General features: G+C 42.7%; 1 protein-coding gene across 9 annotated transcripts in view; it reads left to right on the top strand.

The window, feature by feature from the left end:
• The window catches only part of EBF3 (EBF transcription factor 3), a 138,675-nt gene extending 126,450 nt beyond the window's left edge, over positions 1 to 12,225 (top strand). For 5 of the 9 annotated variants that reach the window (XM_054174707.1, XM_054174706.1, XM_054174705.1 and 2 more), the window contains exons 13-16: positions 193 to 370; positions 1,621 to 1,809; positions 2,382 to 2,579; positions 11,639 to 12,225. In XM_054174707.1, coding sequence (XP_054030682.1) covers positions 193 to 370; positions 1,621 to 1,809; positions 2,382 to 2,579; positions 11,639 to 11,670 — 597 coding nt within the window. In that variant the 3' untranslated portion in view covers positions 11,671 to 12,225. The remainder of the gene's footprint in view (positions 1 to 192; positions 371 to 1,620; positions 1,810 to 2,381; positions 2,580 to 11,638) is intronic. The other 4 variants (XM_054174711.1, XM_054174710.1, XM_054174709.1 and 1 more) reach the window with 1 other exon arrangement.
• Positions 12,226 to 12,748: the final 523 nt, after the last annotated feature.

The following is a 12,748-nucleotide window of genomic DNA, read 5'->3' as shown; positions in this document are numbered from 1 at the left end:
TGAAATTGCATAGCGAAGGTGATGATCAAGAGAAGACATGGTTGAAACAGGCGGCAACCCCCTGCCCTCCAGCCCTTACCCTTGCTTCACACAGATCTCCCCTGTCCGTTTTTACATTATTACAACTTGGAATGATTTGCCCAGCTGGGTTTCAGAGTTGCCAGAATGCTGATTTTGTTTCTGTCTTTCTAGGAAATAATCCTGAAACGAGCAGCTGACATTGCAGAGGCGTTATACAGCGTGCCACGCAACCACAACCAGATCCCCACTCTAGCCAACACTCCTGCTCACACTGGCATGATGGGAGTCAACTCCTTCAGCAGCCAGCTCGCCGTTAATGTCTCCGAAACATCACAAGCAAACGACCAAGGTATGTGGCATTCCATGGGTTAACCCTCCACTGTCCTGACTGCTTTTGGCTGCTACCTATTAATCCAAGCTGATGTCCCTGCTATGTCCTACTTCTTTTTCCTCCCCTCGGTCTCTCGTCTGATCTCCTTTAACTTCCTCGTAATATTTAATTCTTCCTCTTCTTCCCTTTACTGTTGTCATAAAGCACCTCCAGCTGGAAAGAAAGAAAAAAAATTAGGCAAAGTGTAGAAACCTCTTTATTCTTCACAGTAAATATACAAAACGTGGGTGTGTATTAATAAAATAATGATTCCTAGGTATCTCCAACCTGGTCTTGAAATATTTCCACAGATAAATCTAATTTGGCGCCTGTGATTGTAAAATACTTTGTTTATAGGCATGTGTGACATATATGTTACTAATAAAAGTGAGAGTTGATTGAATTTACCTGTTGTAATTGAGAATGCATGCAGCATATCACATTGGAAATTAATTTTGATACTAATGAAAGGAGGGAAGCAGGATTATTAGATGTGGTCGGACCCCTATTTTTTCGCTTGCAACGTAAATTATTCAATTGATTGCTCAGATAGGAACGAAATGTTGTTTAAAATCCTGATTCTCCTATGTTTCCTCTTCTAAAAAGATTGTCATTTAATGCATTTCCAAGCTAATAAGCCTTATAAAATTCTGTACTTGGTCTTGAATTAATTTTCACCGGTGGCTACACCTTACAAAAATACAAGCTGCTTGTTAGTGTGTAAAAAAAAAAAAGTTAAAAAAAAAAAAGAAAGTAAATCTCATCCAATGAAGACCCCAAAACAGCCTTTTTAAAGTAAATCACTGCAACAACAACAACAACAAAAAAAAGTTTTTCTTGTCAGCTCTGGCATTTGAAGGCCTGGAGAGGCCAAAAGTTCATGCAGTGTGTTGGTACAAAGCGGGACTCGAGCCTGTTGATAATTGCTCCTAAAGACAAACGTGAAGGCACCTGCCACAGCTGGATCGAAGAGAGCTTTTGTTGGCTGTCGGTGCTAAGAGGAGAGACAACACAGAGTGCTCGCAGATGATTTAAGTAGGGTTGGCGTGATAAGGTTATCTCCAACTGCAAGAGTTTGATAGGGGCAGCGAGAGACAACTGGAGAGTGAAGCTGTGCAATCAATTAAAAGAAACTGTGTAATATATGCTGCATGAGGAAACCCCCCAGCCCTAAGTCTATCTTATAAAAATAACATTATTTTTTTGGGGTGGGGGGGTTTCTAACACAGTAGGTTACAGTCGCAACACAAGCAGTGTTTCCCCGCGAGGATATGTTCCCAGCAGTACTCCTCAGCAGTCCAATTACAACACAGTCAGCAATAGCATGAATGGATATGGCAATGCCGGCATGCCCAATCTAGGTGTACCAGGTTCCCCTGGATTTCTTAATGGCTCCTCAGCTAACTCTCCTTACGGCAGTAAGTGTCTATTTTTGGTAACACATCATCATATAGAATTCATATTTACTACCAAAAAAAAAAAAAAAATTATCTATCCAATTTTGCGTGCATTGTTTTGATTTCATTTTATTTTCATTTTGTTCCCTCTAACTGTGAGCTACTGGATAAAAGGAGGGGTGACTCTGGAGGCTGGACATTAAAAAAAAAACAAACTAATGAATAATTGATACGATCAAGTCAATCTGGTTGTGCCAGAATATGATCTCAGATAGAGAAAATAAAGGGGAAAAAAACAACCAAACCAAACCAAAACCAAAACAAAAAAAAGGAGGTTAAAAAAAAAAAAAAAAAAGAGAAACAAAACAAACTAAAAGAAAAGAATTGGACTGCGGAATTGGTAACAAAAGTCCAACACAAAAGAGTTTGCCTGTTATCCAGAGAGTGGCCAAGCCAAGGCATTTCATTTTTTTTTTATATATATTTATATATATATATATATATTTTAAGAGGCAAGGCCCTATCACTCTCTTTTTTCCGTGTTTGCCGTGAAAACCTCAATCTGAGTCCTGATTATTTTTGCTTTATTGCAGTAGTGCCGTCAAGCCCTACCATGGCAGCCTCTTCGGTCACCCTCCCTTCAAACTGTAGCAGTACACACGGCATTTTCTCATTCTCACCTGCCAATGTCATCTCTGCAGTGAAACAAAAGAGCGCCTTCGCTCCTGTTGTCAGGCCCCAAGCCTCTCCTCCACCATCTTGCACCAGTGCAAATGGAAATGGACTTCAAGGTGAGCTGGATCTCTCTCGATTTGCTGTGCATTGGGGGTTTTTTGTTTGGTTGGTGGGTTGGTTTTGGTGTATACACCCAAGCCCTGATGGGTTGTTTAGGAAATAGGGACTTCGCTAGAGCTGGATGTTTCGTAGACTCATAGCCATAGAATGGTTTGGGTGGGAAGGGACCTTAAAGATCTAGTTCCAGCTCTCATTGCCAAGGGTAGGGACACTTTCCACTAGCCCAGGTTGCTCAAGGCCTCATCCAACTTGGGCTTGAACACCTCCAGGGAGGGGGCATCCACAGCCTCCCTGGGCAACCTAGAGTACATATACATAGAATAAACCAGGTTGGAAGAGACCTTCAAGATCATCGCGTCCAACCCATCAACCAATCCAACACCACCTAAACAACTAACCCATGGCACCAAGCACCCCATCAAGTCTCCTCCTGAACACCTCCAAAGATGGCAACTCCACCACCTCCCCAGGCAGCCCATTCCAATGGGCAATCACTCTCTCTGTATAGACCTTCTTCCTAACATCCAACCTAAACCTCCCCTGGTGCAACCTGAGACTGTGTCCTCTTGTTCTGGTGCTGGCTGCCTGGGAGAAGAGACCAACCTCTGCCTGTCTACAACCTCCCTTCAGGTAGTTGTAGAGAGTAATAAGGTCACCCCTGAGTCTCCTCTTCTCCAGGCTAAGCAACCTGTTCCAGAGTCTCTTACCACCTTCACTGTAAATAATTTCTTCCTAATCTCCAGTCTAAATCTGCCCTCTTCCAGCTCAAAGCCTCTCACCCTATCACTGCATGGCCTTGTAAAAAGTCTATCTGCAGGTTTCATGTAGCCCTCATCAGGTGCTGGAAGGCTGCTCTAAGGTCTCCCTTGAGCCTTCTCTTCTCCAGACTGAAGAGCCCCAACTCTCACAGTTTCTGGAGCTCTCATAGTGATGCAGAAGCAGGAGAAGAAATAGGGCATCACGGATGGTATTCTGGGAATTTAAGCAAATCTTAGTTTGTTGTTAAACCTTTAATTAGAGAAAACACTAGTTGGGCATTTTACCTCAGGTGTTCATGCCTTACATTTTAAAGTAAGTCTGGATTCCTGAATGTTTCTTGGAGGATTCATGGACTCCTTGTCTTTAGGTTCTGCATCTGGGTTGGGACAATACCAAGCTCAAATCCAGGCTGGGTGGAGAATGCATAGAGAGCAGTCCTGAGGATAAAGACTTGGGAGTGGTCATTGATGAGAAGCTCAACATAAGCCAGTGACTTGGGCTCCCAGCCCAGACTCAACTTTGTCCTGGCCTTATCCCCAGCCGCTTGGGCAGCAGGTGGAGGGAGGGGACTCTGCCTCTCTCCTTTGCTGTGCCGAGACCCTGCCTGCAACTCTGGAGTTCTCAGCACAGGAGAGACATGGATCTGTTGGAGTGGGGCCAGAGGAGGCCACAGCAATGATGGGAGGGCTGGAAGCCCTCTGCTGTGAGACCAGGCTGAGAGACATGGGATTGTGCAGCCTGGAGTACCTTAGAGAATCCTTTGAAGGGAGCTGGAGAAGGATTTTTTTCACAAAGGCATGGAGTGACAGGACAAGGGGTAATGGCTTCACACTGGAAGAAGCTGGATTAAGATGAAACATGAGGAAGAAATTCTTCTGCCTGAGGGTGGTGAAGGAGTGAAACAGATTGCCCAGAGAAGTTGTGGAAGTGTTGAAAGCCAGGCTGAACAGAGCACTGAGCAGTCTGGCAGAGTAGAATATGTCCTTGCCTGTGGCAGGGAGGGGGTTGTAAGCAGATGATCTTTAAGGTCTTTTCCAACCCAACTCATCCTATGATTCTGTGATTTATACAAGTGCTGAGCACCTTTCTATGGATGCCTAGAGCCAGCAGCATTCCAGCACAATGTGGTGTGACTTCTCATTGGTTATTTTAAAGTATTTGTAAATCATGTTAAGCTCTTACTTTAGTGAAGTAACCTTCCCTTGGACCAGCCAGCTGCTTGCACAGGCAGTCCTCATGCTCTGCTGATCTCAACTCTCTTACTGTGGTGTTGGAGCGGTTACTTCCCTAAACGAAGGACTAAATATTTTAATTAAGGCAGGCAATTTTAAGCTGCTTCATTTTCCTAACCCATGTGGTTTCATGTGGGCAGTATAACAAACAGTTTATAAATCAGTGGGAGAATTTTCATGGTCCCCTCCTGGGCATGGGACCGGAGGAATTATGATGTCTGGTGGAAGAATAAGAATATGAAAAAAAAAAGACATCTTCTTTTTCATGGCATATTTTAACATTTGGAAGAGAATGCCCAATGCATTTGAGTAATTGAAAAGGGTTGGGTTTTTTGGCCTTTGATTTACAAATCATGTGCAGTAAATTGAAGAACTTCAAACACCATGGAAATCAGAAAGTGCAGACACTTTTATCCTTGATGTCATCCCTCTTCTTGACTTTAATTTAGGTATCACAGTGTTATTTACTCTGTGTTACCATGAACTGTGCAACATAATGAGCAGATAGATTTGATTTGCCAAGTTGACACCATCATTGCATGATATCTACCTTAAGGAACTTCAGGGAGATGGAATCCCATAAACTACTTGTCCACCAAAAATCCATTCAGGCAGTTCAAGATCAGGATCTCAAAAGGATGTCCCTGAAGCTTTGTATTAACTTCTTGGGGCTTCCCCAAAAAACGTATCTGAGAGCTTGTTATGCTACTTGGGTCAATGAAGGGCTGAGGATCCAGCTGCACAAAAACTCATTGTAGGATGGATGTTAAATAAAAGAATAATTAGATTAACAGTTTCTGTCATTACATGGGTCTTTAGTGGAAGCTTCACTGTGTTACTGTCAGTAGAAAACTATGCCAGGTATAAGCAATATTCTTAGGAAAGATTATCCATTCTTAAATTAATCCAGTGTCCTACTTTCCTTCTTTTATACTAAGATACTTGCATAGAAAGTAAATACTGAAGTAAAATAAAATAAAATAGATCTAAATATAATTAATATTAAAGGAGAGGAGAGGGAGAAGGAAGGGAAAGGGGAAAGGAAAAGGAAGGAAAGAAAAGTCATGGTAACATGTCTTAGATCTTAGGCAGTTGCTCTGTAGCTATTGTGTACAAGGTATCTGTAAATCTATATCCTCACTAACTTAATACTGATTTACTCACAAAAATAGATAATTTAAAGATCTAGATTAAAATTATCTGAACTACTCTAATTTCAGTTTGTAAACTAAAGGGCTTCCCATCAGCTATTCAACATTTCAGGGGTTTAAAAGGTTGAGATTAATGCAGAGTGGGGGTTTTCAGAAGAGTAAGCAGGCTAAATGCTCAGTTGCCAGCAGACAATGATCACCTGGCACCTCCCCAAGCCCCAGTCTCCCCCTCTTTCATGCCCTGATAAAAAAAAAGGTTTTTGATAAATACTTAGTAGGTGACTTCAAATCAGTCAGTATTGATTGTGTTGAGTAGCTCATGAAGTTAGCTCTTAGGATGAGATCCCTCCTTGCTCTGGATAAAGCTTTTTCTATGCCCAGACAAAACAACAATCACATAATCCCATAATCCTGGAATGGTGGAGCTTGGAAGAGAACTCTGGAGATCATCCAGTCCATCCCCCTTGCTAAAGAAGGGGCAGCCACAGCAGCTTGCCCAGGATCACAATGGCCACATGGGTTTGGAATCTCTCCAGACAAGAAGGTTCCACAACCTCTCTGGGAAGCTATTCCAGGGCTCCATCATCCTCACACCAAAGAATTTTCTGCTCATGTTCTGATGGGACCTCCCAGGTTCCATTTTGTGCCTGTTGCCTGTTGTCCTGTCACTGGACAGCAAAATTACAAAGGGTAGTGATAGGACAAGGGGTGATGGTATAAAACTGGAGGAGGGTAGATTTAGATTAGACATTAGGAAGAAATTCCTTATCATGACAGTGTTGAGACACTGGACTAGACTGCTCAGAGGAACTGTGGATGCCCCATCCCTGTAAGTGTTTAAGACCAGGCTGGATGAAACTTTAAGCAACCTCATCTAGAGGAAGGTGTTTCTGTCCATGGCAGTGGGGTAGAACTAGGTAATCTTTAAGGTCTCCTTCAACCCAAACCAGTCTGTGATTCTGCAAAATGGAAAGAATATCTTTGTGGTCTGGAAATTAGAGAAGTGAGTTCCAAAACTGTGACCAAAAGTTGAATTATTCACACAAAGTAGCAAGTCCTCTTGGGCTGAGGAGAAAAATCAAATTGCATTTGGCATAGCCTTGTCGAGTTCCTTTACCATCACAGCAAAGAAGCATGATCGTTGTTTCCAACCAAAGCTGTTGAGTTAATTTGTGCTGAACTAATGGAAGGCTTTAGATTGATAATACTTCACCCAGCTATCCTCACAGATCTCAACTAGTATCTTGAGTTGAACTGCAGCCAGAGCTGAGTGGCAAGACAGGGATGAATTTTTCATACCCTTCCTTCATGAGACATCACAGAGAAAATGAGAGTGGTGAGACAGTGGAGTGGGTTATCCAGACAAGCTGTGGACACCTCATCCATGGAATTGTTTAAGACCAAGCTGGATGAAACTCTGAGCAACCTGGTTAGTGGGAGGTGTCTCTGTCCATGGCAGGAGGGTAGGAACTTGATCTTTAAGGTCCCTTCCAACTCAAGCCATTCTATGATTCCATGAAAACTAGCAATGCAGGAGACACTTATCCACACTGAATTTACCTGTGCAATTATTTAGGGGCATTCTTCTTTCTTCTTTCTATTTTCCTACCCATTTCTTGACATTAAACCCTTTGAAAAGTTTAATCTGTTGCTTTTTGAACACTCTACAAGCAGCTTGAGAGCTTCCTGAACACCACATTTTCTCCATTAAACTAAAATATGGAATTCAAGAACTGCAACCCAACACAGCTGGAGTTTTTTAAGTCCAGAGCCTCATCACACAGTGGCAAGTGAAAGGGCTGAGTGACAGCTGAGGAGCCCGCAATGTTAGGAATGGCCACATATGTTTAGTTGAGCCAAGATCTTGTGGCCACTGTTGTATCTAAACTAAACCCTGCAGTCCATGAACCTGGCTATGATGTGATATTTTAATCACAGAGCAGGGTATCATAGAAACATGGAGTTGTTTTGGTTGGGAAAAAAACCCGTTAAGATCCTCAAGTTGAGCTGTCAACCAACCCAACACCACCATGGCCATCAAACCATATCTCAAAGTGCCATATCCACATGATTCTTGAGCACCTTCAGGGATGGTGATCCCACCACCACCCTGAGCAGCCTCTCTTGTTGCTTTTTACATTCCCTTTCACCACAGAAGCTCTGTCCTGAAGTGAAAGCCAGCTGGACAGTTTTTGAAAAGTTCCTTGACTCCTCTGTGGCAAGGCACCACTCCTGGACATGATGAGGCCAAGCAGCCCAGTTTTTCCTAATGAGGTTTGGTAACATGGTGCAGAGACAGGTGAAAGAATGTCAAAACCCAACATCTAACAGCCCTACAGTCACAAGCAGTTCCTTTCTAGGACAAACTACTTGTTTGGAAGTTAACTGCATCCATCCTTGCTGGCCTAAGCACTGTAGGATTTGTCTGTGTGTGGAAGAAGTGTTGTTCTTGGTACAGACTGTAAGATCTGGACCTCAGATGGATGATTTTGTCTCCTAACATAGTATAAAGCAGAAGTAGGGCTGCTCTAACTCCTGGTTGGTAGTAACATGGCCCTAAGCATCAGGAGCACCTCAGTCTGGATCCTGAAGACCTTGCTGATTGTAAGCAAGTCCCCAAAAAGCTATTCAGTCAATTAGGACTTACTGCCCAAGAGTGAACACGGAGAAGTCTATAGCAAACAAAGGGATTCAAAGAGATCCAAGCAGAAGTTAAGCAGAAAAGGAATAGAATAAGACAATTTGGGGAAATCTCAGACAGGTCAGCATGCAGGCAATGCCAGCCAGGCTGTGGTGGTCTTCCTTGTCAGTTGCACATCCATCTTTGACAAACTGATACCCTAATTAGGGTGAAAACTTGGAGCTGCAGCTTGCAGAAGAGTTTCTTTGAGGCTATGACTCAGTCCTGTGAGTCTGAAAGAAAAAGGGCCTTTGGGCCTTATCCAAAAAGTTACAATCTTCTTGACTTTCTATGACTTCCATGGCATAGCCTATGAGAAGAAAGTGAAGTACTCACACGTGTTCTTAAGAGCAGGATGCTAGTGCAAAGTGCAAAGTGCAAAGTGCTTAGAGCAAAGGGCTTTTTCCTGCTTCAAACAATGGGCATTTAAGGTATAAGATACACATTTATTTTTTATTTTAGCTTGAAAGAACTACAAAATTGGAGGCACAATATAGAATCATAGAGTCAGAATCATCTAGGTTGGAAAAGACCTTCAAGATCATCAAGTTCAACCATTAACCCTACATTACCAAGTCCACCACTAAGCCATATCCCCAAGCCCTAGATCTACATGGCTTTTACACACATCCAGGGATGGTGACTCAACCACATGTGTCCCAACTTTTCAGTTGTAACTTAATTTTCATAGCTGCTGCTCTCTGTTCTGAAGCAGCTGCTCTCTGTTCTGCTTCAACAAAAGATTCTCTGTCTCCTTCTAAAACTGCATCCTGCTTGATTGTTCAGTTTGGAAAAGAGGAGACTGGGGGAAGACCTCATTGATCTTCACAACTTCATTAAAGGGGGTTGGAGTGAGGTAGGGGATGGTCTCTTCTCCCTAGTATCAGGCAATAGAATGAGAGGAAATGGCCTGGAATTGTCCCAGGGGAGGTTTAGGTTGGATATTAGGCAAAATTTCTTTCCTGCAAGAGTGGTGAGGGCATCGAAACAGTCTGCCCAGGGAGGTGGTGGAGTGGAGACCCTGGAGGTGTTGAAGAAACATGTGGGCATGTTATTCTGGGACATGGTTTAATGACCGTGGTGGTGTTAGGTTGATGGCTGGACTCGGTAAACGTAGAGTGGAGCAAAGGAGGTTTAGTGGAAATATGATGAAGAAACTCAATATTTTGGGTCTCTGCCAGCACACACATGAGTCTTCATTTGAGTTCTGTGGCTCTGGTTGCTGTTTAGGTTTAAAACAGGCAAAATTATAATTTCTGTCTCAATTCTGACATATCTGAGTTGAGGTTGTTCAGCTTGGAGAAGGCTCCAGGGAGACCTGCTGGTGGCCTTTCAGTGTTTAGAGAGGGTGATTGGAGCTGGGGACAGACTTTTGAGCAGAGCCTGTTGTGACAGGACAAAGGGCAATGATTTGAACTAAAAGAGGGAGATTCAGACTGGAGAGAAGGGAGAAATGTTTGACCCTGAGGGTGGTGAGACCCTGTCCCAGGTTACCCGGAAAGGTCATAGAAGCCCCATCCCTGGAGCCATTTCAGGTCAGATTGTTTCAGGCTCTAAGCAGCCTGCTCTAGTTGCAGATGTCCTATCTAACTGCAGGAGGGTTGAACTAGATGACCTTTAGAAGTCCTTTCAACACCAAACCATTCTTCTATGATTCTACGATATATGTTATGGTGGAAAAAGTGCAAGTTCTGGTAAACTTTGACCTGTTTCAAAAACTTCACTCATGATGTGCTTTAGAGAAACAGTCCTATACAAGTCCCTTACATCAGCTCACACAACTGCCCATGGATGGCCCAGGCCTGCTTGAGGCTCTAGTCACAGCTCTTGGAGTGACTTTGGTCATGCAGATTATGGTGCTGGCTGCTGCAGGAGGTTGTGTTAGGTATGAAACGTGTACGTACCCAGCCCTTCCAAAGCCTAAAGCTGCAACAGTGAATCTGAAATAAATTAATATTGTTGAAATTAATGAACTGAGAAATTGAAGTTCACATCACCACACGAACAAATTTATTAATATCTGTTGTACATAAATTAATGAGAAATATCATTATGGGGAAAAGAAAAATAAAAATTAAACAATAGCAAAATTAAAGATGGTCTCAATGATGCTTTTACTGAAGAGTTAACTAGGAAAAGAGAAGTAGTTGTTGGCATCTCAGTCTTTATCTGTTAAAAATAAAGAAGATGGAGGGTTGGGTGCATTAATCTCATGCCTTTTTATGGTGCTTGGTCTCCTTAATTGAGAGCTACTTGGACTTTGGGCTTAAGAGTGCTTGACCTGCTTGATCCCACTGCTGTCATAAAGTACAATTGTGGAAATTGAGGTTTTTGCCCAGGTGGCAGGTCTGGGGCTGAAATGGTGGTTGGTGGAGTCTCACAGGGATGCCTGACACAGAATCACAGAATGCACTTGGTTGGAAGGCACCCTTAAAGGTGGAGAGAAGTCCCTGGCTGAGGGAGCTGGGATTATTTAGTCTGGAGAAGAGAAGGCTGAGGGGAGACTCTCTACAGCTCTGTGAAGGGAGGTTGTAGTGAGTTGGGGGACCATTTCTTCTCCCTAGTATCAGGTGATAGAATGAGAGGAAATGGCCTGAGATTGTGCCAGGGGACGTTTAGATTGGAGATTAGGATGAATTTCTTTCCTGCAAGAATGGTGAGGCATTGGAACAAGCTGCGCAGGGAGGTGGTGAAATAGGGATACTGGAGCTATTGAAGAAATGAGTGGACGTGGCACTTTGGGACATGGTTTAATGGCCATGGTGGGTTTAGGCTGAGGATTTTACTCAGTGGTCTTAAAGGTACCTTCCTACCAAAAGAGTTCTGTGATTCAATGAAGGCGACTTTGTCCAGCCCCCCTGCGGTGAGTAGGGACATCTCCAATTAGATCAGGGTGCTCAGGGCCCCATCAAGTTTGACACAACCAGGGGTGACTATGTTGTTCCTCAGCTGTCAGGCTCCTGACCCCAGCTCCACACTGGAAGAGCTGCCATGGGCATTGGGATGCTCTGTGCACAAAACCCCACCCAAAGCCTCCTTTCATGGAGTGCTTCACTGCGGAAAGTGCATGCCCCTTGGTCAGAGGATGCTGTGGCGTGGAGGAGCATCCACCAATCCCATCCTGCTCCTGGATGGTGTTGAGCATTGCGGTTTCTTTGAAGAGGAAGTGTCTTTCACAAATGTGCTATAATAACGGCTGATATCTCTTCTCTTCTTCTTTTTTTGTCTTTTAGCTATGTCTGGGCTTGTAGTCCCGCCAATGTAAAGTCACTTTTGTTTACCTACCGTAGCAACCAAGCTTCAGAGGATGGGCTTAGGGGACAAGTTTAGTACATTAAGACATGCTGATGGGAAACCAAGTTATCTCCACACAGGATCAGCAACGAGTCGAAATGCTACGAAAACAAAACACAAACACAAAACAAAAGACTTTGTTTAAAGATTTTATTTAAACTATTAAGAAATCTACATGCAAAACAACCTACTTCTTCATGAACAATTCCATTTTATTGACTGACTTTTTTCCTCATATTTTCACATTTCTCAGTCCTGAAGAATCAAGGAAGAAAAAAAACAAAAACAAAAACAAAAAAGCGACGCCTATTTTGTATAAAGTTTCTGATTACGTCTTGGCTATGTCTAGTACTTGCTATGTGTTGGGAGAAACTTTGTGGATGCACCATTTTGATTATCATGAAACACTGACGAAAAATGCCTCCAAACATTTTTCTGTACTTCATAACTAGATTCACAATGGTTGTGTATCTCTATAATGTGAAATATTTTTTTGTGGTGGAAAAGAAAAAAAAAACAACAAAAAAAAAAAAGTGGGGGAAAAAAAAAAAAAGCAACACACACACACACACACACACACACACACAAAAACCAAACAAAAAAGAAAGGGGGAGGGGGGCCAAGGAGGTTATGAGCCATCAAACTGGAGTTAACCACAATAATAATAATGATAATGATAATAATAATAAAAAAGGATGAATATATGATTAGGATTGAAAACAACCACAGAATTGGGGGCAAGGGGGTGGGTATGGGAGGGTTTCTCATTGCTTAACTTCATCTTAATGAAATGGAACTTTGTAACTTATTGTAGTTAGGAATTGTACTTTGATATTGAATTCTCTTGCCTTCGACAAGCACACTGACAGAGAAGAGAAGAGTTGCTACTGTCTGTTGGTTAAAAACGATTAAAACAAAAACAAAAAAAAATATACTTCCACTGCTAGAGCTTCCTGTTGAGCAAAGTGTGACCTGCAACATTTTTTCAACTTTTGCTAGCACTGTATACTCTTGCATTCTTAGGCTACTGTGAAGTCTATGTTTCTTGT

The sequence above is a fragment of the Dryobates pubescens genome, chromosome 30, assembly GCF_014839835.1.
Source record: "Dryobates pubescens isolate bDryPub1 chromosome 30, bDryPub1.pri, whole genome shotgun sequence".
NCBI classification, from domain to species: domain Eukaryota; kingdom Metazoa; phylum Chordata; class Aves; order Piciformes; family Picidae; genus Dryobates; species Dryobates pubescens.
Note: the sequence above shows the minus strand (reverse complement) of the source record. Positions and strands in the feature narration are given on the sequence as shown.